Genomic DNA, 21,974 nt, shown 5'->3' on the forward strand with positions numbered 1-21,974 from the left:
GGGATGGGGCTGTGTCCTGCTCTGGGATGGAGCCGCTGGGATGGGGTTGTGCTGGGATCCGGGATGGAGGCGCTGGGATGGGGCTGTGTCCTGCTCTGGGATGGAGCCGCTGGGATGGGGTTGTGCTGGGATCTGGGATGGAGGCGCTGGGATGGGGCTGTGTCCTGCTCTGGGGTGGAGCCGCTGGGATGGGGTTGTGCTGGGATCCGGGATGGAGGCGCTGGGATGGGGCTGTGTCCTGCTCTGGGATGAGGTTTTGTCGAGCTCTGCCCTGCTCCGGGCAGGTGCGGGGGCTCTGCGGGACCTTCAACGGGGACCAGCGCGACGAGTTCACGACGCCGGAGGGGGACGTGGAGCCGGGAGTCGCCGCCTTCGCCAACGCCTTCCGGGCGGCTGGAGCGTGCCCGGCGCTGGGCCCCGGCGTTCCCGACCCCTGCGACGGCTTCCCCGGGAGCCGGGAGCGCGCCGAGGCCGCCTGCGCCGTGCTCCTGGGGCCGGCCTTCCAAGTGAGCCCCGGCGCGGGGGCAGCGGGGACGGGGGACGCGGTGTGACAGTGTCCCCTTGGGCACGGCTGCGACCATGTCCCCTCCGGCACAGCCGTGTCACCGCGCCGTGGACCCGGAGCCGTTCCTGGAGCTGTGCCGCTGGGACGTGTGCTCCTGCCGGGACCGGGAGCGGGAGCGGGAACTGGAGCGGTGCCTGTGCCCCGCGCTGGGCGCCTACGGACGGGAATGCGCCCGGGAGGGAACCGAGCTGGAGTGGAGGAACCGGAGCCTCTGCGGTGGGATGGGAAAATGGGATAATGGGATAGTGGGATAGTGGGATAGTGGGATGGGATAACGGGATTACGGGATAACGAGATGGGATGGGATGGGATGGGATGGGATGGGATGGGATGGGATGAGATGGGATGATGGGGTGGGATGGGATGGGTTTGGTATTGGGATGGGGAATGGGAATGGGATCGATGGGATGGGAATGGGAATGGGAATGGGGATGAGATGGGAATAGGAATGGGAATGGGAATGGGAATGGGAATGGGAATGGGGATGGGAATGGGGATGGGAATGGGAATGGGAAGGGATGGGAGGGGATGGGAATGGGATAATGGGATGGGATGGGTTTGGTATTGCGATGGGGAATGGGAATGGGATCGATGGGATGGGACAGAATGGGAATGGGGATGGGATAATGGGATGGGATGGGTTTGGTATTGGGATGGAGAATGGGAATGGGATGGGAGGGGATGAGATGAGGTGATGTCTGCCCCCCAGTGACCCCCCTGTCCCCCCAGACGAGCCGTGTCCCGGGGGGCAGCAGTACCGGGACTGTGGGGGTCCCTGCGGCCGCTCCTGCCCGGAGCCCCCCGGCGGCAGTGACTGTCCCCCCCCGGACACCCTCTGCGTCCCCGGCTGTCGCTGCCCCCCGGGGCTGCTGCTGGCGCAGGGCGGGCAGTGCGTGCCCCCCGCCGCCTGCCCGTGCCCCCGCGGTGCCCGCCTGTACCCGCCCGGTGCCCGCATCCGCCGCGGCTGCCAGGCCTGGTGCGTTCCGCCGGAACCTGGGGGTCCCGGGGGGTTCGGGGCCCGGAGGGTCACCCACAGCACGGGGGTCCCCGGCAGAATGCGGCGGTGACGGTGAACGTGATGAAAACCCCTCCAGCCCGGTGTGACACCCGCGGGACTGGGGGACTTTTGTCCCGTGTCCCACCGTGGGGACAGCGACGGGGACACGGCACAATGAGGGGCCTGGGTAGGGGGTCTCGGTGGGATGTGGGGCCCTGGGGATGGGGGTGCAGGGCGCCGGTGGGATTTGGGTGCTGGGAGATGAGGATGGGGGTGCAGAGACTCCCATTGTTGTGCGGGGATGAGGGGTGGGGATGGGGACATGGGGACCTCGGCATGGGGGCTCAGCGGAATGTGGGGGCTGGGGCTTGGGGGACCCCGATGAGGGGGCTCGGATGGTTGGGAGGGAGCTGGAGATGGGGGTGTGTACCCCAGAGTGGGGTTCGGTGGGATTTGGGTTCTGGAATTTGGGGCGGGCCGAGGGGTCTCACACGGACGGGGTCCCTCCCGCCCCGCAGCGTGTGCGCGCGGGGGTCGTGGCGCTGCGCCCCCGGCCCGTGTCCCCCTGCCCCGCGCTGTCCCCCGGGGCTGCTGCACGCTCCCGGCTCCTGCCTGCGCCGCTGCGACCCCGCCGAGCCCTCCGGCACCTGCGGCGGCCCCGCCGACGGCTGCGTGTGTCCCCCCGGGGCGCTGTTCCTGGTGGGTGACACCCGGGGGATGGGGGGGCTGTGGGACCCCCCCCGAGCCCCCCTGACCGCGGTCTGCCCGCAGGACGGGCGCTGCGTGTCGCCGGAGCAGTGTCCCTGTCACCACGGCGGGCGGCCGTACCCGCCCAACGCCACCATCGCCCGCGACTGCAACACCTGGTGGGACCCCCGGCGCCCCCAGACCCCCCGGGACACCCCGGGCCCCGCCGGCCCCGCGGTGGCACCGAGCCTGTCCCCGCAGCGTGTGCCGGGGCCAGCGGTGGCGCTGCGGGCGCCGGGAGTGCGCGGGGACCTGCGTGGCCACGGGGGACCCGCACTATGTCACCTTCGACGGCCGCGCCTTCACCTTCGCGGGGGACTGCGAGTACCTGCTGGCCCGCGAGGCCTCCGGGCTGTTCGCTGTCACCGCCGAGAACGTCCCGTGCGGCGCCAGCGGCGTCACCTGCACCAAGTCCGTGCTGGTGGCCATGGGCAACACCGTGGTGCACATGCTGCGGGGTGAGGGACACGGGGACACGGGGACAGGGGAGCACGGGGGACATGGGGGGCACGGGGGACATGGGGGACATGGGCAACACCGTGGTGCACATGCTGCGGGGTGAGGCACACGGGGACACGGGAACAGGGGGGGCACGGGGGACATGGAGAGGACACGGGGACATGGGGGACATGGGGGACATCGGGGACACAGGGGACAGGGAGGACATGGGGACACCGTGGTGCACATGCTGCGGGGTGAGGGACACGGGGACATGGGGGACATGGGGAACACCGTGGTGCACATGCTGCGGGGTGAGGGACATGGGGGACACGGGGACACAGGGACACGGGGACACGGGGGACATGGGGAACACCATGATGCACATGCTGCGGGGTGAGGGACACGGGGACACGGGGATGCGCGGGACACGGGGGGACACGTTGGGGGACACTTGGAGGGACACGGGGGGACACACGGGGGGACACATGAGGGGACACGGGGGGTGACCCTCGGTGCCACCCCGGCAGGGCGGGAGGTGACAGTGAACGGCGTGGCCGTGCGACCCCCCAAGGTGTTCGGGGGCTCGGGGCTGGCGCTGCAGCGCGCGGGGCTCTTCCTGCTGCTCCTGACGCGCCTGGGGCTGGCCGTGCTCTGGGACGGAGGTGAGAGCCGGGGGACACGGGGGACACGGGGGGACACGGGGGGACACGGGGGACACGGGGGGACACGGGGCTGGCCGTGCTCTGGGACGGAGGTGAGAGCCGGGGGACACGGGGGACACGGGGGGACACGGGGGGACACGGGGGACACGGGGGGACACGGGGCTGGCCGTGCTCTGGGACGGAGGTGAGAGCCGGGGGACACGGGGGACACGGGGGGACACGGGGGACACGGGGGGACACGGGGGTCCCTGGGCAGTCCCTGGGGGTGGCCGGGGGGACACGGGTGGGGGTCGTCAGTGCCGGGGGGCTGCTGGCGCTGCCGGTGCCAAGGCGATGCCACCACGGCGAGGTCCACAATGCCACCACGGGGGTGTCACCACATGGGGTACCTGGTGCCACCGCGGGGTTCGCAGTGCCGGTGCCACCACGGGATGGTCCCGGGGGGTCCCGGGGGGTCCCGGGGGGTCCCGGGGGGGTCCCGAGCCCCGATGTGCCCCCTGGGTGCCCACAGGGACCCGCGTGTACGTGCGCGTGTCCCCGCGGCTGCGCGGCCGCCTGGCCGGGCTCTGCGGGAACTTCGACGGCGACGCCGAGAACGACTTCGGGAGCCGCGACGGGGCCCTCGAGGCCACCCCCGAGATCTTCGGGGACTCCTGGCGCCTCAGCCCGCTCTGCCCCGAGGCCGACGGCCACCGCCCGCACCCCTGCGAGGTACGGGGACGGGGGCAGGGGGGACGGGGGGGAACATGGGGGGACATGGGGGGACAGCAGTGACACGGAGAGAGGTGGGGGATTGATTTGACAGGGGTACAGGGGAACTGGATGGGGACATCAGGGGACACGGGGAGACACAGGGGGGCACGGGGAGCTGGCAGGGGGACATTGTGGGTTACAAAAGGACATGGGGCTGGGGTGGCCCAGGTCAGTGAAGTCCCGGACGGGAGGAGGATGAGGATGAGGATGAGGCGGTGCCTCAGTCCGGGCTGGAATCCCCCGGAATTCCCACCCCCGGCACCCCGGCTGTGCCGAGCCCCGCCCGAACCGGGACAAAGGGGGCACACGGAGCGAGGGGGGCCCGGCTGGGGACACACGGGGGTCTGACACGGGGGTGCCCCCCAGGAGAGCCCCCAGCGCTCGGCCTGGGCGCGGGGGCGCTGCGGGGTCCTGCGGCACCCGCTGTTCGCGCCCTGCCACGAGCTGGTGCCGCCGCAGCGCTTCTACGAGTGGTGCCTGTTCGACGCCTGCGGGTGAGTTTGGGGGGCTCGGGGGGGGGCCCAGGGGGGTCCCGGGCCCTGTCCCACGGCTCCTGCCCCAGGTGTGACAGCGGCGGGGACTGCGAGTGCCTGTGCACGGCCCTGGCCGCCTACGCCGAGGAGTGCGGCCGGCGGGGGAGAGCCCTGCGCTGGCGGAGCCAGGGGCTGTGCCGTGAGTGCGGGGGAACGGGGGCACCGGGGGCATGGGGGGAACAGGGGGTGCGGGGGACTGGGCGACACGGGGGTACCGGGAGCGACATGGGATGCCGGGGGACTGGGGGGGTACCGGGGCTCCAGGGACCACGGGGAGCTGGGGGACACAGAAGGTCCCGGGGGTCCAGGGGGTACCAGGGGCTGGGGGACACGGAGGGGTCCCGTCCTGCCCTTGTGCTGGCGGAGCCAGGGGCTGTGCCGTGAGTGCGGGGGGACCGGGGGGCATCGGGGGGACCGGGGGCACGGGGGGCTGGGGGTACCGGGGGTATACGGGGGTCCAGGGGGCTGTGAGGCACGGGGATCCAGGGGGTGTGGGAGACTGGGGGGCACGGGGGGACCGGGGTACTGGGGAGGTATGAGGGGCACAGAGGGCTGAGGGGCAATGGGGTTCCCGGGGGTCCAGGGGGCACGGGGGCACCGGGGGTGCAGAGGACTGGGGGGCACGAGGGTACGGGGAGAGACATGGGGGTACCGGGGGACTGGGGGTGCACCTGGGGTCCAGGGGCGGTCTGGGGTCCCTGCACCCCCATTCTCATCTCCGGCACCCAAATCCCACGGGGAGCTGGGGGACACGAAGGGTCCCGGGGGTATGGGGGGCACGGGGGGTGCTGGGGGCTGGGGGGGTACCGGAGGTACAGGGGGCACAAGGGGCTGGGGGACACGGGGGGGTCCCGTCCTGCCCCTGCGCTGGTGGAGCCGGGGCTGTGCCGTGAGTCTGGGGGCGCTCAGGAGAGCACGGGGGGATACGGGGACACGGGGAGGTCCGGGCTGAGCCCCCGGTGGGATGTGCCGGGGTTGGGGGCCGGGAATGGGTCTGGGGGTGCAGGAGCCCCCCATGGGGCTATGGGGCGGGGTGGGATGCGGGGTGAGGGGCTGCAGGAGCCCCCCATGGGGCTATGGGGCGGGGTGGGATGCGAGGTGAGGGGGGTGCAGGAGCCCCCCATGGGGCTATGGGGCGGGGTGGGATGCGAGGTGAGGGGGGTGCAGGAGCCCCCCATGGGGCTATGGGGCGGGGTGGGATGCGGGGTGAGGGGCTGCAGGAGCCCCCCCATGGGGTTGTGGAGCGGGGGGAAGGGTCCGGGCTGTGGGACTGAGGGGGGGCAAAGGCCTCACATGGTGTTTAGGGGGTCCCCAGGCTGTGGGGCGGGGGGTCCCGGCCCCCCTGACCCCCCGATGTCCGCAGCCCTGCAGTGCGAGGGGGGGGCAGGAGTACAGCCCCTGCGGGCCCCCCTGCCCCCCCACCTGCCGCGACCTCGGCCGGGAGCCCCCCGAGCTCTGCGGGGCCCTGGGGTGCCTCGAGGGCTGCTTCTGCCCCCCCGGGCGGCTCCTGCACGGTGAGGGGGGCACAGAATGGGGCGGGGGGCTGGGGTGGGAGGGGACGGAGGGGGTTTGGGGGCTGGGGCGGGGGCTGGGGGGGCTGGGGTGGGAGGGACGGAAGGGGTTTGGGGGCTGGGGAGGCTGGGAGGGGGCTCTGGGGGACGGAAGGGGTTTGGGGGCTGGGAGGGGGCTGGGGGGGCTGGGAGGGGCTGGGGGATCACAGTGCCACCCCTGTGCCCCCCTCCCCAGACGGGCAGTGCGTGGAGCCCCCCGCCTGCCCCTGCTTCTGGGACGGCTTCGCCTTCCCGGCCGGGGCCAGCGTGAGCCAGGGCTGCAGCAACTGGTGAGGCACTGGGGGTACTGGGGACACTGGGGGACACTGGGGGGCACTGGGGGGTACTGGGGGCTACTGGGAGGCACTGGGGATACTGGGAGATATTGGGAGACACTGGGGGATACTGGGAGGCACTGGGGGGTACTGGGAGGCACTGGGGGACACTGGGAGGCACTGGGGATACTGGGAGGCACTGGGGATACTGGGAGACACTGGGGGACACTGGGAGACACTGGGGACACTGGGGGTACTGGGAGACACTGGGGATACTGGGAGGCACTGGGGATACTGGGAGCACGGGAACGGCATGCTGCGGGCACCGGGACACCAGGACATGGGGACACCAGGACACTGGGACAGCAGGTTGTGGGGACACAGAGGCACTGGGGAAATGGGATTTTGGGATCCTGGGTTCCCAGGACATTGGGACACCAGGGCATGGAGACACTGGGATTTGGGACACCATGACCCCAGGACATCAGGACGCTGGGACACTGGGACACCAGGATAGTGGGACACTGGGATGTGGGGTCACCAGGACACCGGGGACACTGGGACATCAGGGTGTGTGGGACACCAGGACACCTGGACATGGGGACACAGTAACACCGGGGAAATGGGATTTTGGGATCCTGGGTTCCCAGGACATTGGGACAGCAGGATATGCAGACACTGGGATTGGGGACCCCGGGACCCCTGGACACTGGGACACCGGGACATGGGGACACAGACACACCGGGGAAATGGGATATTGGGGTACAGGGAACCCAGGACATGGGGACACCAGGACACAGAGACACTGGGATTTGGGACCCCGGGACCCCTGGACACCGCAGGGACACCGGGGCACTGACCCTGGGACAGAGGGACGCCGGGGCACTGGGGGCACCCCGATGCCGGCCCCCCCGAGTGCCGCCCGTGTCCCCCCGCAGCACGTGCGTGGCGGGGCGCTGGCAGTGCCCCCCGAGCCCGGCGCCGTGCCCCGCCGCCCCCGCCTGCGCCCCCTGGGAGTTCCGCTGCCGCGCCGGGGGGCTCTGCGTGCCCGGGGCCTGGCTCTGCGACAACGAGGACGACTGCGGGGACGGCTCGGACGAGCTGTGCGACCCCCCCTGCGACCCCCGGCAGCCCCGCTGCCCCGGCGGGCCCTGCCTGCCCTGGGGGGCGCGCTGCGACGGCGTCGCGCACTGCCCCGACGGCTGGGACGAGGCCGGGTGCGCCCCCCGCGCCTGCCAGCCCCCCGAGTTCGCCTGTGCCGGGGGGCGCTGCCTGCCCCCCGCGCGGCTCTGCGACGGGCGCCTCGACTGTCCCCCCGGGGATGACTCGGACGAGGCGGGTGAGCCAGCACGGGGGTCGGGGGTGCTGGAGTGGGGAGGGGGCTGCAGGGAGTTTGGGGGTCCTGGGGAATAGGGAGCCCTGCAGGCCTTGGGGTCTGTGCCCCGCAATGGGGTCCCTGAGCCCCCCAACCCCGGGGATCTGTGCCCCACATTGAGGGTCCCTGAGCCCCCAGCCCGGGGGTCTGTGCCCCACATTGAGGGTCCCTGAGCCCCCCAACCCCGGGGATCTGTGCCCCACATTGAGGGTCCCTGAGCCCCCCAACCCCGGGGATCTGTGCCCCACACTGAGGGTCCCTCAGCCCCCTAATCCTGGGGGTCTGTGTGGGGTCCCTGAGCCTCCCAAATCCTGGAGGTCTGTGCCCCACACTGAGGGTTCCTGAGCCCCCCAGCCCTGGGGATCTGTGCCCCACATTGAGGGTCCCTGAGCCCCCAACCCTGGGAGTCTGTGCCCCACACTGAGGGTCCCTCAGCCCCCTAATCCTGGGGGTCTGTGTGGGGTCCCTGAGCCCTCAAACCCTGGGGGTTTGAGCCCCCCAGGCCCGGAGCTGGCGCTGCTCGGGAGCCCCCCGGGAGCAGGAGCCGCCCGTGCCCGGGTTGGCGGTGCCCGTATCCCAGGTGGGGGTGCCCGTGCCCACCGGTGGTCCCGTCCCGCAGGCTGCGCCCCCCGGTGCGGGCCGGGGCAGTTCCGGTGCGGCGGGGGCCGCTGCGTGCCCTCCCGGTACCGCTGCGACGGCCGCGACGACTGCGGGGACGGCAGCGACGAGAACGACTGCCCCGGTGAGGGGGACACCCGCCGTGGGGACCCCGCCTGGGACCCCCGGCCCTGGGACCACCCCACTGGAGATCCCAGTCTGGGACCCTCTACCCGCAATGGGAACCCCGGCTGGGACCCCCGGCCCCGGATCCCCTGCCCTGGGACTCCCCGGATCCCCTCCACCCTGGGACCACCCCACTGGGGACACTCCACCCTGGGACCACCCTATCAAGAACCCCCACCTGGGACCCCAACCCGCAATGGGGACCCAACCTGGGACCCCCCGGACCCCCGGCCCTGGGACCACCCCACTGGAGACCCTCCACCCTGGGAACCCCAACCTGGGGACCAACCCAGGACCCTCCATCCTGGGACCACCACACTGGAGACCTCCACCCGGGACCCTCCACCCTGGGAACCCCTCCTGGGACCCCCCGGCCCCTCTGCCCCGGGACCACCCCCCTGGGGACCGCCCCATCCGCCCCGCGAGGCTCCCGATCAGGGGCAGCTCCCCGGGACCCCCTACCCGGCATCGCCGCCTTTGGGGACCCCTCCCCGTGACCCCTCACCCCGGAGCCCCTCCGAGACCCCCTTTGGTCCCCGCTGGCCCCGGCGGCGGTGTCACCGCTGTCCCCGTGTCCCCAGCGCGGGCCACCTGCGCCCCCGGCACCGTGCCCTGCCCCGACGGCTCCTGCGTGCCGGAGGCGGCCGTGTGCGACGGCGCCCGCGACTGTCGCGACGGCTGGGACGAGAGCCCGGCGGGGTGCGCGGTGGCGCTGCCGCCCGCGCCGCTGTCACCTGTCACCTCCCCTGTCAGCGCTGTCACCGCCCCTGTCAGCGCTGTCACCGCCGACACTGCCATCGCGGTCACCAGCGGCACTGTCGCCAGCGCTGTCACTGTCAGTGACACTGACGCTATCGCCGACACCTCTGCTGTCACCGCCGCTGTCACCAGCACTGTCACTGTCACTGTCACTGTCACCGCCTCGGCCGCGCCCTGCCCGCCCCGCTCCCTGCGCTGCCACAGCGGCGGCTGCGTCCCGCGGGGGTGGCGCTGCGACGGCGACAGCGACTGTCGCGATGGCAGCGACGAGCGAGGCTGCGCCCCCCCGTGCGCCCCCGGCCACCTGCCCTGCGGCCCCGCCTGCGTCCCCCCGAGCCGCCTGTGCGACGGCGTCCCCGACTGTCGCGACAGCGCCGATGAGAGCCCCCGGCTGTGCGGTGAGACCCCGGGGGTGGCTCTGGTGACATCTGCGGGGGGGGGGTCTGGGAGTGCCCCCCGTGTCCCTCCTGGGGACCCCGGGGGTGAGGGGGGCGATCTCGGGGGTCCCGTGGGGAGGGCACGGGAAGCTCGGCAGGGAAGGGCTCCCACCGGAGAGGGGATCCCACCTACCCCCGGGACCCCCTTGGGGACCCCTGAGAGCCCTCGTGCCCCCCCCCAGAGCCCCCCGGCCCGCGGGGTCCCTGCGCAGAGTTCGCCTGCGGGGACGGGGAGTGTGTCACCTTCCAGCAGGTAACGGGGACAGGGGCACCGCCACCGCCCGCGCCACCGCGGCTCCCTCCCGGGGCTGCCCTGGAGCCCCCGATCCCCCTGCCGGTGTCACCCCGGGCCCCAGCGTGCCCCCGACCCTTCCCAGGCACACCCCGGTGTCCCCTGCCCCCTGCCGGTGTCACCCCGGTGTCCCCAGGTGTCCCCTGCCCCCTCCTGCTGTCACCCCGGTGTCCCCAGGTGTCCCCTGCCCCTCCCGGTGTCACCCTCGTGTTCCCTCCATCATTCCCGCAGTGTCCCCGAACTGTCACCCCCTCTGTCCCCTGACCCCTCCCGACCCCCCCTCCCGGTGTCCCTGACTCCTGTCACCCCCTCCCGGTGTCACCGGGTGTCCCCGCGTCCCTGACCCCCTTCCAGCGCCACTTCAGCGTCCCCTCAGCCCCTCTCGGTGCCAGCCCGGTGCCCCCCGTGTCCCCAGCGTCCCCGGTGTCCCCGCAGGTGTGTGACGGGCTGCGGGACTGCGCCTCGGGGGGGGACGAGCGGGGCTGCGGCTTTTGGGGTGCCTGGGGGCCCTGGGGGTCCTGCAGCCGCCCCTGCGGGCCCGGGGGGCAGCGCCGCGCCCGGGGGTGTCACCAGCGCCACCCGGGGCTGCTGCGGGGCTGCCGGGGACCCCGCGAGCAGGAGCGAGCCTGCTTCCACCGCGCCTGCCCGGGTGAGCGGGGACCCGCGGTTTGGGGGGTACCGGGGCGTCCCGGAAGGGTTTGGGGGATCCCGGGGAATCCCGGAGGGTTTGGGGGGATCCCGGGGCATCCTGGAGGGTTTGGGGGCACCCGGGGGCATCCCGGAGGGTTTGGGGGCACCCCGGAAGGTTTGGGGGGATCCCAGGGCATCCCGGAGGGTTTGGGGGCACCCCGGGGCATCTCGGAGGGTTTGGGGGGACCCCGGGGTATCCCGGAGGGTTTGGGGGGATACCAGGGCATCCCGGAGGGTTTGGGGGGACCCCGGAGGGTTTGGGGGCACCCCGGGGCATCCCCGGAGGGTTTGGGGGGCCGGGGGGTGTCGGGGTCCCGGGGACAGGCTGACACTGCCACGAGTGCCGAGGGAAGGGAGGGGGGGCCTGGGGGGCCCTCGGGGCAGTTTGGGGGTCTCATGGGGGGGTACCTGAGGGATTTGGGGATCCCCGGGGGGGGGGTTCCGGGGCCCCACGGTCCCAGAGGGGTTCGGGGGTTCCGAGGCCCCCCCTTAACCCGCCCCCCCCGCAGTGGACGGCGCGTGGGGCCCGTGGGGTCCCTGGTCCGAGTGCCCGGGGGGCTGCGGGGGGGTCCGGCTGCGCACCCGAGGGTGCCGGCCCCCCCAGAACGGCGGCCGCGCCTGCGAGGAGCTGCGGGGGGGCCCCGGAGCGCTGGAGACGGGTGGGTGCGGGATGGGGGTACGGGGGGTCGGAGGGGTCTGGGGGTCCCATGGGGCAGGGGGCTCTGGGGGCAGGCCCCAATGGGGTGGGGGTCCCGGGGGGTTCCGTGGCACAGATGAGCCCCGCAGAGCGGGGGGCGCTGGGTGGGCGCGGGGCTCCCCAGAGTGAGGGGCTCTGTGGGACGGGTGGGCACTGCTGGGGCAGGGGGTCGTGCCCGGGTCCCGCTGGGATGGGGGGCTCCACAGAGGGTACGGGGGGTTCTGGGGATCAGGGGTTCTGGGGGTCAGGGGGTCTCCGTGCCTGACTGTGCCCCAGCCCCCCTGTGCTGGGGTGGGGGGCTCCACAGAGGGGGTGGGGGGTTCTGGGGGTCAGGGGGGCTGGGGGCAGGGGATCTCCGTGCCTGACTGTACCCCCAGCCCCCTGTGCTGGGGTGGGGGGCTCCACAGAGGGTACGGGGGGTTCTGGGGGTCAGGGGGTCTCCGTGCCTGACCCCGCCCGCAGCCCCCTGTGCCCCGGGGGGGTGCCCCAACGCCTCGCAGTGCTCGGAGGGGCTGCGCCCCCTGCCCTGCGCCCCCTGCCCCGCCTCCTGCGCCGACCTGGCCGCCGCCGTGCCCTGCCCGCGCCCCCCGCCCTGCCGCCCAGGTGAGGGGGACACTATGGGGGGCTATGGGGGGCTACGGGGGCTCCGCGATGTTCGGGGCACCGCTGACCCCCCCGATCCCCCCAGGGTGCTGGTGCCCGGCGGGGCGGGTGCTGGAGCCCCCCGAGGGCTGCGTGCGGCCGGGGCAGTGCCCGTGCCGGGCCGGGGGGCGCCGCTTCCCGCCGGGAGCCCCGGTGCCGCTCGGGTGTCGCGTGTGCGCGTGCCTGGAGGGACAGCTGCGACACTGCCGCCCGCAGCCCGGCTGCTCAGGTGCGTCCCGGTGCCCGTGCTGGGGTCTCCGGTGCCCGTGGGGTCTCCGGTGCCCGGTGTCCCCTCCCCGGTGCCCCGGCTGTCCCGGGTGTCCCGGTGACCCGGTGTCCCCACAGTGGACTGCGGTTGGTCCTCGTGGTCGCCGTGGGGCCCGTGCGGGGGCGGCTGCGGCAGCCCCGGGGTGCAGTGGTCGTTCCGCAGCCCCTCGAACCCGGCCCGGCGCGGGGGCGGCCGCCACTGCCGCGGCATCTACCGGAAAGCGCGACGGTCAGCGGGGCCGGGGCGGGCGGGGTCTCGGGGTGTGGGCAGGGGGTCCTGGAAGGTGGGCAGGGGTCCCGGGGGTCCCGCGGCGTGTGACGGTGCCCCCGGGGCTGGGCAGGGTCCCGGAAGGTGGGCAGGGGTCCGGGCTGGGCAGGGGGCTCGGGGAGGCGGGCAGGGGGCTCGGGGTGTGGGGAGGGGGTCCCGGAAGGTGGGCAGGGGTCCGGGGGTCCCGGTGTGCGTGACGGTGCCCCCGCAGGTGCCGCACGCCGCCGTGCCCGCGGTGCCGGGAGCGCGGCCGCTGGCGCGTCCCCGGGGAGCGCTGGCGGGGGGAGCCGTGCCAGCTGTGCCAGTGCCTGCCGGGCGGGGCCGTGCGCTGTGTGCCCTACTGTCCCCTCCGCCGCTGTCCCCAGGTGAGCCGGGGCGCGGGGACGGGCCCGGTGGCGGTGGCGGTGTCGCTGTCGCTGTCCCCAGGTGAGTGGGGGCGGTGGCAGTGACGCTGTCGCTGTCCCCAGGGCCAGGCGCTGCGGGAAGGGCACGGCGGCTCCTGCTGCTCCTGCGGCCCCGCGGGTGAGTGGGGGTGCCGGGGGTCCCGGGGGTCCCGGGGGAGGTGACCCCATCCCCCCGTGCCCGTCACCGCCGTGTCCGTCCCCGCCGCAGGTGACAACGCCACGGCCGCCCCGCCCGGCACGGTGACAGCGCTGTCCCCGAGCGGTGCCGAGACCCCCGGCAGGCCCGGGTACGGGAGGGGACAGGGAGGGCCGGGATTTGGGGGTCCCCAAAGCGGGGAGGGGGCACTGGGGGACCCCCGAGCCCTCATTGTGCCCCCTCCAGCCCCACGGCCGGGACCGAGGGGCCCAGAGGCGCCGAGACCCCCTCGGGACCCCCCGAGGGCACCCCCGGAACCGCGACCCCGCCCGAGGACACCCCGGGACCCCCCGAGGGCACCCCCAGAGCCGCGACCCCGCCCGAGGACACCCCGGGACCCCCCGAGGGCTCCGCGCCCCCCCCCGAGCCGGAGCTGCCCTCGCTGGCTCCCACGGGGGTCCCCGCCGCGACCCCCCCAGGTGAGGGAGGAAAGGCCCCCCCAGAACAGCCCCCCGGAATTGGGGAGTCCCGGTGGGAGGGAGGGACGGGCCCAGAAACAGCCCCCAGGGTTGGGGGTTTCCGGGGGGCAGTGCCCGGTCAGGGGGGGCTGCGGGTCCGACATCGGCAGCAACGAGCTTGGGGGGCTGAGGGTGTACCCCAAACACGGGGGGCTGCGGGTGTACCCCAAACACGGGGGGCTGAGGGTGTACCCCCAAACACGGGGGGGCTGAGGGCGTACCCCCAAACACGGGGGGCTGCAGGGTGGGTCCCCAAACATGGGGGGGCTGAGGGTGTACCCCAAACATGGGAGGGGGTTCCTGGGTGTGACCCCAAACACGGGGGGTTCCTGGGTGTCCCCCGAAACACGGGGGTCACGCTGCCCCCCCCGTGCCCCCCAGGCTGCGTCCCCCATGTTTGGGGGCTTTGGGGGTCCTGCAGCCGCTCCTGCGGGGTGGGGGTCGCTCTGCGGCGCCGGAGGGAGACCCCGCCCGGGGGGGGCTGCGACCACCGCCCCGGAACCGGCACCGGAACCGAAACCGACACCGGAACCGACACCGGAACCGAAACCCGCGTGTGCTTCCTGCAAGCCTGCCCAGGTACCCCCAAACCCTGCCTGGGTACCCCCAAACCCTGCCTGCCTTCCAGGGTACCCCCAAACCCTGCGAGCGTGCCCGGGTACCCCCAAACCCACCCCGGCAGGGCGGGGACCCCCAGTAAGGGCAGGACCTTCAGGAGTGGTGGGACCCCCATTATGGGGTGGGACCCCCGGTAAAGGGTGGGACCCTCGTTATGGGGTGGGACCCCCGTTATGGGATGGGACCCCCGGTAAAGGGTGGGACCCCCTTATGGGTGGGACCCCCTTTATGGGGTGGGACCCCCGGGTGTTGTCTGGGCTCTGCGGGGGTGGGACCGATCCCCCTTTCCGGGCTGGGCCCCCCGAGTCTGGGACCCCCCCAGTGAGTGGGACCCCCTTCCCCGGCCAGGGGGATCCCCAGGCGCGGGGGGCTCGGGGTCTGCAGTCCCCAGTGCGGGGGTCTCGCTGCCCACTCGGGGGTCCCACGGGAGGCCCAGTGGGTCAGGGGGTGTCTCTGGGGTGCTGCCCCCCCTGACCGCCCCGTGCCCCCCCAGTTTCGGGCGGGTGGGCGCCCTGGGGCTCCTGGAGCGCCTGCGCCGCCCCCTGCGGGGGGGGGCAGCAGATTCGCCGCCGCAGCTGCAGCGACCCCCCCCCAAAAAACGGGGGGCGGCCGTGCGAGGGAGGGGCGCTGCAGAGCCGGCCCTGCAACCTGCGGCCCTGCGGGGACCCCCCAGGTACGGGGGCACGGGGGGCGCGGGGGGCGCGGGGGGCTGGGACCCCCCTCCAACCCCAGCCTTGCTGCCCCGTCCCTCAACGCCACCACTGCCCCTCCCCAAATCCCCCCCGGGACCCCCCGAGCCCCAAACCCCCCGTGCTCCCCCCCAAGCACCCTGAAATCCCCAAAGCCCCCCAACCCCTCCATCCCTGACCGCTCCAATGGCCCCCCCCGTCCCTGACCCCCCAAACCTCCCCTCCCCCAGCCCCCCAAACCTCCCGAGCCCCCCAGACCTCCCCGGGCCCCCCTTTCCCCGCTGACCCCCCCGTGTCTCCCCAGCCTGCCCCCCCCAGGCGCTGCTGGTGCCCCCGGGGGGCTGCGAGGATCTGGGGGTCCCCCCGTGCCCCCCCAGCTGCGCGGACCTGAGTGGGAACAGCTCGTGCCCGGGGGGCTGCCAGGAAGGTCGGGGGGGTTTGGGGGGCACGGGGGGGGGGCGTGGGGGGCGGCTTGGGTGGAGCTGGTGGGGGGCACTGGGGCATTTGGGGGATTTTGGGGGGATTTTGAGGGGATTTTGGGGGGATTTGGGGGGATTTGGGGGGAACTGGGAACTGGGAAGGGCGTGGAGTGGGCTTGGGGAGGATTTGGGGGACTGGGAGGGAACTTAGGGAGGGTTTGGGAACTTGGGGGACCAATTCGGGGATGGGGGCATTTAGGGGGCGTTGTGAAGCCCCCCTGAACGCCCCCACCCCAGGCTGCCGGTGCCGGCCCGGGCTGGTGCTGCAGGGGAGCGGCTGCATCGAGCCCAGGTACCCCAAAACCCCGCTGTACCCCGATCCCCGTAACCCGGACACCTCTGTACCCCAAATGCCACCCGTACTGAACCCTGCTGCACCCCAAACCCATCTGTACCCCAAATCCCACCCGTACTGAACCCTGCTGCACCCCAAACCCATCTGTACCCCAAATCCCAAACCCATCTGTGCCCTGCTGCACCCCGAACCCATCTGTACCCCAAACCCCATAACCCGGACACCTCTGTACCCCAAATCTCACCGATACCCGAACCCTGCTGCACCCCAAACCCATCTGTACCCCAAATCCCAAACCCATCTGTGCCCTGCTGCACCCCGAACCCATCTGCACCCCAAGCCCCGGTGCTGGGCGTCCCCAGACAATGGGGCCCCTGAACACGGGGGGCTCCCAGGGGCTCCCCAGGGTTTGGGGTGACTCCTTTGCCCCCCAGCGCCTGCGGGATCCCCGCGGGGGTGATGGGGGTGCCCGGGGACCGGGGCCCCCCCGAATCCTGCGGGTGGTCGCGCTGGACCCCCTGGACCCGCTGTGACTGCGGCAGCGGGAGCCGGCAGCGCTTCAGGTGAGGGGGGCTGCCCCATATGGGGGGGTCTGCCCCATAGCGGGGGGTCTGACCCATAACGGGGGGTCCTGGCCCATAGCGGGGGGTCTGACCCATAGAGGGGGATCCTGACCCATAGCGGGGGGCTGACCCATAGCGGGGGATCTGACCCATAGCGGGGGGTCCTGACCCATGGCGGGGGATCTGACCCATAACGGGGGGTCTGCCCCACCATAGCGGGGTGGATCTGACCCATAGCGGGGGGGCTGACCCATAGAGGGAATCCTGACCCATAGCGGGGAGGGCTGACCCATAGCGGGGGTGTCTGACCCATAGCGGGGGGTCCTGGCCCATAGCGGGGGATCTGACCCATAACGGGGGGTCTGCCCCATAGCGGGGGGGATCTGACCCATAGCGGGGGGTCCTGGCCCATAGCGGGGGATCTGACCCATAACGGGGGGTCTGCCCCATAGCGGGGGGGATCTGACCCATAGCGGGGGAGCTGACCCATAGAGGGAATCCTGACCCATAGCGGGGAGGGCTGACCCATAGCGGGGGTGTCTGACCCATAGCGGGGGGTCCTGGCCCATAGCGGGGGATCTGACCCATAGCGGGGGGTCTGCCCCATAGCGGGGGGGATCTGACCCATAGCGGGGGGTCCTGACCCATAGCGGGGGTGTCTGACCCATAGCGGGGAGGGCTGACCCATAGAGGGAATCCTGACCCATAGCGGGGAGGGCTGACCCATAGTGAGGGTGTCTGACCCATAACGGGGGGTCCTGGCCCATAGTGGGGGGTCCTGACCCATAGCGGGGGGTCTGACCCATAGCGGGGGTCTGAGCCATAACGGGGTTCCTGCCCCATAGAGGGGGATCCTGCCCCATAGCGGGGGGTCTGACCCATAGAGGGGGATCCTGCCCCATAGCGGGGGGTCTGACCCGTAATGGGGGGGGGGGGGTGTCTGACCCATAACGGGGGGTCCTGACCCATGGCGGGGGTCGTGCCCCATAACGGGGTGTCTGACCCATGGCGGGGGTCCTGCCCCATAACGGGGTGTCTGGCCCATAACGGGGGTCCTGCCCCATAACGGGGGTCCTGCCCCGCTCCCCACAGATCCCCCACCAACCCCGCGGCCGCGCCGGGCGGTGCCCCCTGCACCGGGACCCCCCGAGAGGAGCGGGGCTGTGCCGAGCTCTGCGGGCCCGGTACGTGCCAGGATCCCCCCGAGACCCCCGAGCCGGGACCCCCGAGTGCCCCCGCGGCCCCTCGAGCGCCGCGTGCCGTGTGTCCGTCTGTCCGCAGAGCCCGGGAGCGCGGGGCCGCCTGCGGGGGGCACCGAGACCCCGGTGACCGCAGGGTCCCCAGAGACCCCAGAGGCCGCAGGGTCCCCAGGGTCGCCGTGGGCGCTGGAGCCGGCGTGGGGCACGGAGCTGCCGTGGGGCACGGAGCCGCTCTGGGTCCCGGAGTCCCCGGAGCCCCCCGAGCTCCCGGAGCCCCCTGAACCCCCCGGGTCCCCGGAGCCCCCGGAGTCCTCGAAGCCCCCCGAGCCTCCGGAGCCCCCCGAGCCGCCACAACCCCCAGAGGCCCCGGAGCCCCCGAAGTCCTCGCAGTCCCCGGAACCCCCAGAGTCCCCGGACGCCGCGCTCGGCCCGTGGTCGCCGTGGAGCACGGAGCCCCTGCCGGTGTCCCCATGGAGCGCGGAGCCCCTGCCGGTGTCCCCGTGGAGCGCGGAGCCCCTGCCGGTGTCACCGTGGAGCGCGGAGCCCCTGCCGGTGTCCCCATGGAGCGCGGAGCCCCTGCCGGTGTCACCGTGGAGCGCGGAGCCCGCCCGCGCCCCCGAGGCGCCGGTGCCCGCCCGGGGGTCGCCGTGGGGGCCGTGGGGGCCGTGGGGCGGCTGCAGCGCCGCGTGCGGGGGCGGCGAGCGCTGGCGCCAGCGGGGCTGCGGGAGCCCCCCGTGCCCGGGACCGGCGCTGCAGAGCCAGAGCTGCCACAGCCACGCGTGCCGCGGTGAGTGCCACCGGCAGGGGGACAGCGACACGGGGACCCTGACAGGGACACAGATCCCCAGTGCCCCTCAGCCCCCCACAGCCCTGCCCCACAGACCCCACAGACCCCCCGTGCCCCACAGCGCTGCCCCTCATCCCTGCCCCACCCCTCCATGGGGCCCTGAGCCGGGGGTGTTGGGGGGCACAGACCGGGTGCCCCGGGGTGCTCAGGGGTGTTTTTGGGGGTGCACAGGCCGGGTGCCCCTCAGTCACTGAGGGTTTTTTGGGGGGGGTGCAGAGGCCGGGTGCCCCCCATCACTGAGCGGTTTTTGGGGGTGCAGAGGCCGGGTGCCCCCCATCACTGAGCGGTTTTTGGGGGTGCAGAGGCCGGGTGCCCCCCATCACTGAGGGTTTTTTGGGGGGTGCAGAGGCCGGGTGCCCCCCGGGACGGACGTTCCGTGAGTGCGGGGGGAACTCGGGGTGCCCCCGGAGCTGCGCCCACCTCGGGGGGGCCGTGGGGTGCGCGGGGGGGTGCCAGGAGGGGTGTCACTGCCCCCCCGGCACCTTCCTGCACCGCCACACCTGCCTGCAGGTGAGACCCCTCCCCATGGGAACGATGGGGGGGATTTGGGGTTTGGGGCGGGGGTCCTCAAATCCACGGGGGTCTCGGGGTGGGGGGGATCCCGTTTGTGGGGTGTCCTGGGGGTGGGGGCTGTGTGGGCTCCCCACGGCAGGGTGGTCCCGGGGTCGGGGGGTCCCTGGGTCGGGGGGATCACGGGGAAGGGGGGGAGGGACCCCTGGGGCAGTGGTGGAGGGTCCCCAAGGTGCTTCTGTGGGGTGGTGGGTGTCCCATGGGTGCCCCCCAGGAACAGTAGGGGGGTTCGTGGGGTCCCTGGGTCTGTGGTTTGGGGTCCCTGAGTCTGTGGATCTGTTGTTTGGGGTTGTTTGGGGTCTCTGGGTCCGTGGTTTGGGATGATTTGGGGTCTCTGGGTCTGGTTTGAGGTTTTTTGGGGTCTGTGGGTCTTCTGTTGTTTGGGGTTGTTTGGGGTCTCTGGGTCTGGTTTGGGGTCTTTGGGTCTGTGGGTGCCCCCCGGGACCCCCCCCCCGGTTCAGCCCCAGCAGTGCCCCTGCTCGGTGCCGGCCGCGCTGCTGGGGGGGGGCACCCCCGGGACCCCCCCCGGCCCGGAGCCCCCCGGGACCCCCGCTGGGGACCCCCCGATCGTGGAGCTGCCGCCGGGCGGGACCCTGAGCCTGGGCTGCGCCCGCTGGTGAGGAGGGGTCACCGCCCCCCGGGTCTTTCCCCAGCCCCCTCCCAGCGCCCGCTGCCCCCTGACCCCCCTGTGCCCCCCCCCTGTGCCCCCCAGCACCTGCCTGTGGGGCCGCCTGCGCTGCGCCCCCCCCGGGGGCTCCGCCTGCAACGGGAGCGCGACACCGAACTGCGGGAGCGGCCCCTGCGCCGGTGGGTACCGGCCCCACAGACCCCTGCCCTATACCGGGGGTACGGCCCCACAGCCCCACAGACCCCTGCCCTATACCGGGGGTACGGCCCCATAGCCCCCTGCCCCACACCGAACTGCGGGAGCGGCCCCTGCGCCGGTGGGTACCGGCCCCATAGCCCCTGCCCTATAGCGGGGGCACGGCCCCACAGCCCCACAGACCCCTGCCCTATACCGGGGGTACGGCCCCATAGCCCCCTGCCCCACACCGAACTGCGGGAGCGGCCCCTGCGCCGGTGGGTACCGGCCCCATAGCCCCTGCCCTATAGCGGGGGCACGGCCCCACAGCCCCACAGACCCCTGCCCTATACCGGGGGTACGGCCCCATAGCCCCCTGCCCCACACCGAACTGCGGGAGCGGCCCCTGTGCCGGTGGGTACCGGCCCCATAGCCCTACAGACCCCTGCCCTATACCGGGGGTACGGCCCCATAGCCCCCTGCCCTATACCGGGGGCACGGCCCCATAGCCCCCCTGCCCCACACCGAACTGCCCGAGCCCCTCTGTGCCGGTGGGTACCGGCCCCATAGCCCCTGCCCTATACCGGGGGCACGGCCCCACAGCCCCTGCCCTACACTTGTGGGTCCCAGCCCCACTGAGGGGGGCCCCGGCGGGCCCGGGGGTGTCACCGGCTGTTTGTGCCCCCACAGCAGAGCCCGGCCCCACAGTGGATCTCGGCCCCATATCAGATCTCGGCCCCACACCGGATCTCAGCCCTACAGCGGATCTCAGCCCCACACCCGATCTCAGCCCCACAGCGGATCTCGGCCCCACACCCGATCTCAGCCCCATATCGGATGTCAGCCCCACAGCCCCAGGTGAGGGTCCCCACCCCTGTGCCGCCCACCCCGGGGGTCTGCCCCGCCCCACGCCGCCCCACTGACGGAGCCTTCCCGCAGGGGCCGAGCAGGAGCCCCGGGGATCCCCGGAGGTCCCGGCGGTCCCGTGGGGGCCGTGGGGGCCGTGGGGACCCTGCAGCCAGAGCTGCACCCGCCCCGAGAGCCCCGCGAGCCGCAGCCGCCACCGGGACTGCGCGGGGGGAAACTGTGGGGCGGGGGCGGGCACCGAGACACGGCCCTGCAACCTGCAGCACTGCGAAGGTACGGCATTTATGGGGTTAATGGGGTTAATGGGGTTATCCCTGCAACCTGCAGCACTGCGAAGGTACGGCATTTATGGGGTTAATGGGGTTAATGGGGTTATCCCTGCAACCTGCAACACTGCGAAGGTACGGCATTTATGGGGTTAATGGGGTTAATGGGGTTTTCCCTGCAACCTGCAGCACTGCGAAGGTACGGCATTTATGGGGTTAATGGGGTTAATGGGGTTATCCCTGCAACCTGCAACACTGCGAAGGTACGGCATTTATGGGGTTAATGGGGTAACACTGCAACCTGCCCCATTGCGAAGGTACGGGGGATTTGGGGTTTGGGGTTTTGGGTTTGGGGTCACCCTGCAGCCTGCCCCACTGCCGGGGTATGGGGGGCTCTGGGGGTGCTATGGGGGCCGTTTGGTCCCGGGGGTCCTGGAGGGTCTGGGGGGGCTTTGGGGTCCCTGCAGCCCGCCCCGCTGCCAGGATATGGGATTTGGGGGTCTCTGGGGGTCCTGCTCACTGCGGGTGATCCGGGGGGTCTCTGCCCCTCTGTGGGATGTTCTGGGGTATTTTGGGGGTATTTTTGGGGTCCCTCTGACTCCGCCGTTTCCCGCAGCCCCCCCGTGCCCGAAGCCCCCCTGCCCGTGCCGCTGGAGCCCCTGGGGTCCCTGGGGGTCGTGCTCGCGGCCCTGCGGGGGGGGGCAGCAGCGGCGGCTCCGCGCCTTCGCCCCCCCCGGGCCCGGGGGGCGCTGGTGCCCCCAAATCCTGGGGGGGGGCCACGAGCAGCGCCGGCCGTGCGGGGTGACGGCGTGCCGGGGTGCGGGACCGGGGTGCGGGAGGGGCTGGGGGGGATCGGGGCGATGGGGGGCATTAGGGGGTGTTGGGATGGGGTCGGGGGGCTGGGGCGGGAGCGAGGCTGGGGGTGAGGGGGCTATGGAGGGGGACCCTGGGGGGATGTTGGGGTGGCTGGGGGGATGTTGAGGGGTTC

At 73.1% G+C, this 21,974-nt stretch overlaps 1 protein-coding gene across 1 annotated transcript in view; it reads left to right on the forward strand.

Annotated features, from left to right (window-relative positions):
* Positions 1-21,974, forward strand: part of LOC128935224 (SCO-spondin-like) — a 34,745-nt gene that overhangs the window by 7,130 nt on the left and 5,641 nt on the right. Inside the window, 39 exon segments of the mRNA XM_054273371.1 lie at positions 285-506; positions 598-781; positions 1,295-1,541; positions 2,081-2,261; positions 2,334-2,428; positions 2,511-2,767; positions 3,278-3,412; positions 3,924-4,123; positions 4,532-4,659; positions 4,728-4,837; positions 6,062-6,075; positions 6,077-6,212; positions 6,445-6,538; positions 7,462-7,862; positions 8,518-8,640; positions 8,975-9,838; positions 10,060-10,130; positions 10,605-10,818; positions 11,369-11,518; positions 12,019-12,159; positions 12,245-12,427; positions 12,544-12,694; positions 12,945-13,098; positions 13,201-13,255; positions 13,346-13,424; positions 13,520-13,752; positions 14,173-14,370; positions 14,903-15,082; positions 15,403-15,525; positions 15,815-15,869; positions 16,307-16,435; positions 17,528-17,619; positions 17,717-18,421; positions 18,828-18,991; positions 19,513-19,667; positions 19,764-19,897; positions 20,544-20,711; positions 20,793-20,993; positions 21,603-21,803. Coding sequence (XP_054129346.1) covers positions 285-506; positions 598-781; positions 1,295-1,541; positions 2,081-2,261; positions 2,334-2,428; positions 2,511-2,767; positions 3,278-3,412; positions 3,924-4,123; positions 4,532-4,659; positions 4,728-4,837; positions 6,062-6,075; positions 6,077-6,212; positions 6,445-6,538; positions 7,462-7,862; positions 8,518-8,640; positions 8,975-9,838; positions 10,060-10,130; positions 10,605-10,818; positions 11,369-11,518; positions 12,019-12,159; positions 12,245-12,427; positions 12,544-12,694; positions 12,945-13,098; positions 13,201-13,255; positions 13,346-13,424; positions 13,520-13,752; positions 14,173-14,370; positions 14,903-15,082; positions 15,403-15,525; positions 15,815-15,869; positions 16,307-16,435; positions 17,528-17,619; positions 17,717-18,421; positions 18,828-18,991; positions 19,513-19,667; positions 19,764-19,897; positions 20,544-20,711; positions 20,793-20,993; positions 21,603-21,803 — 7,327 coding nt within the window.

Source organism: Melozone crissalis, unplaced genomic scaffold (assembly GCF_028551555.1).
Source record: "Melozone crissalis strain CALT ecotype California unplaced genomic scaffold, PUWL_Pcris_2 ptg000016l_1, whole genome shotgun sequence".
Lineage (NCBI taxonomy): Eukaryota > Metazoa > Chordata > Aves > Passeriformes > Passerellidae > Melozone > Melozone crissalis.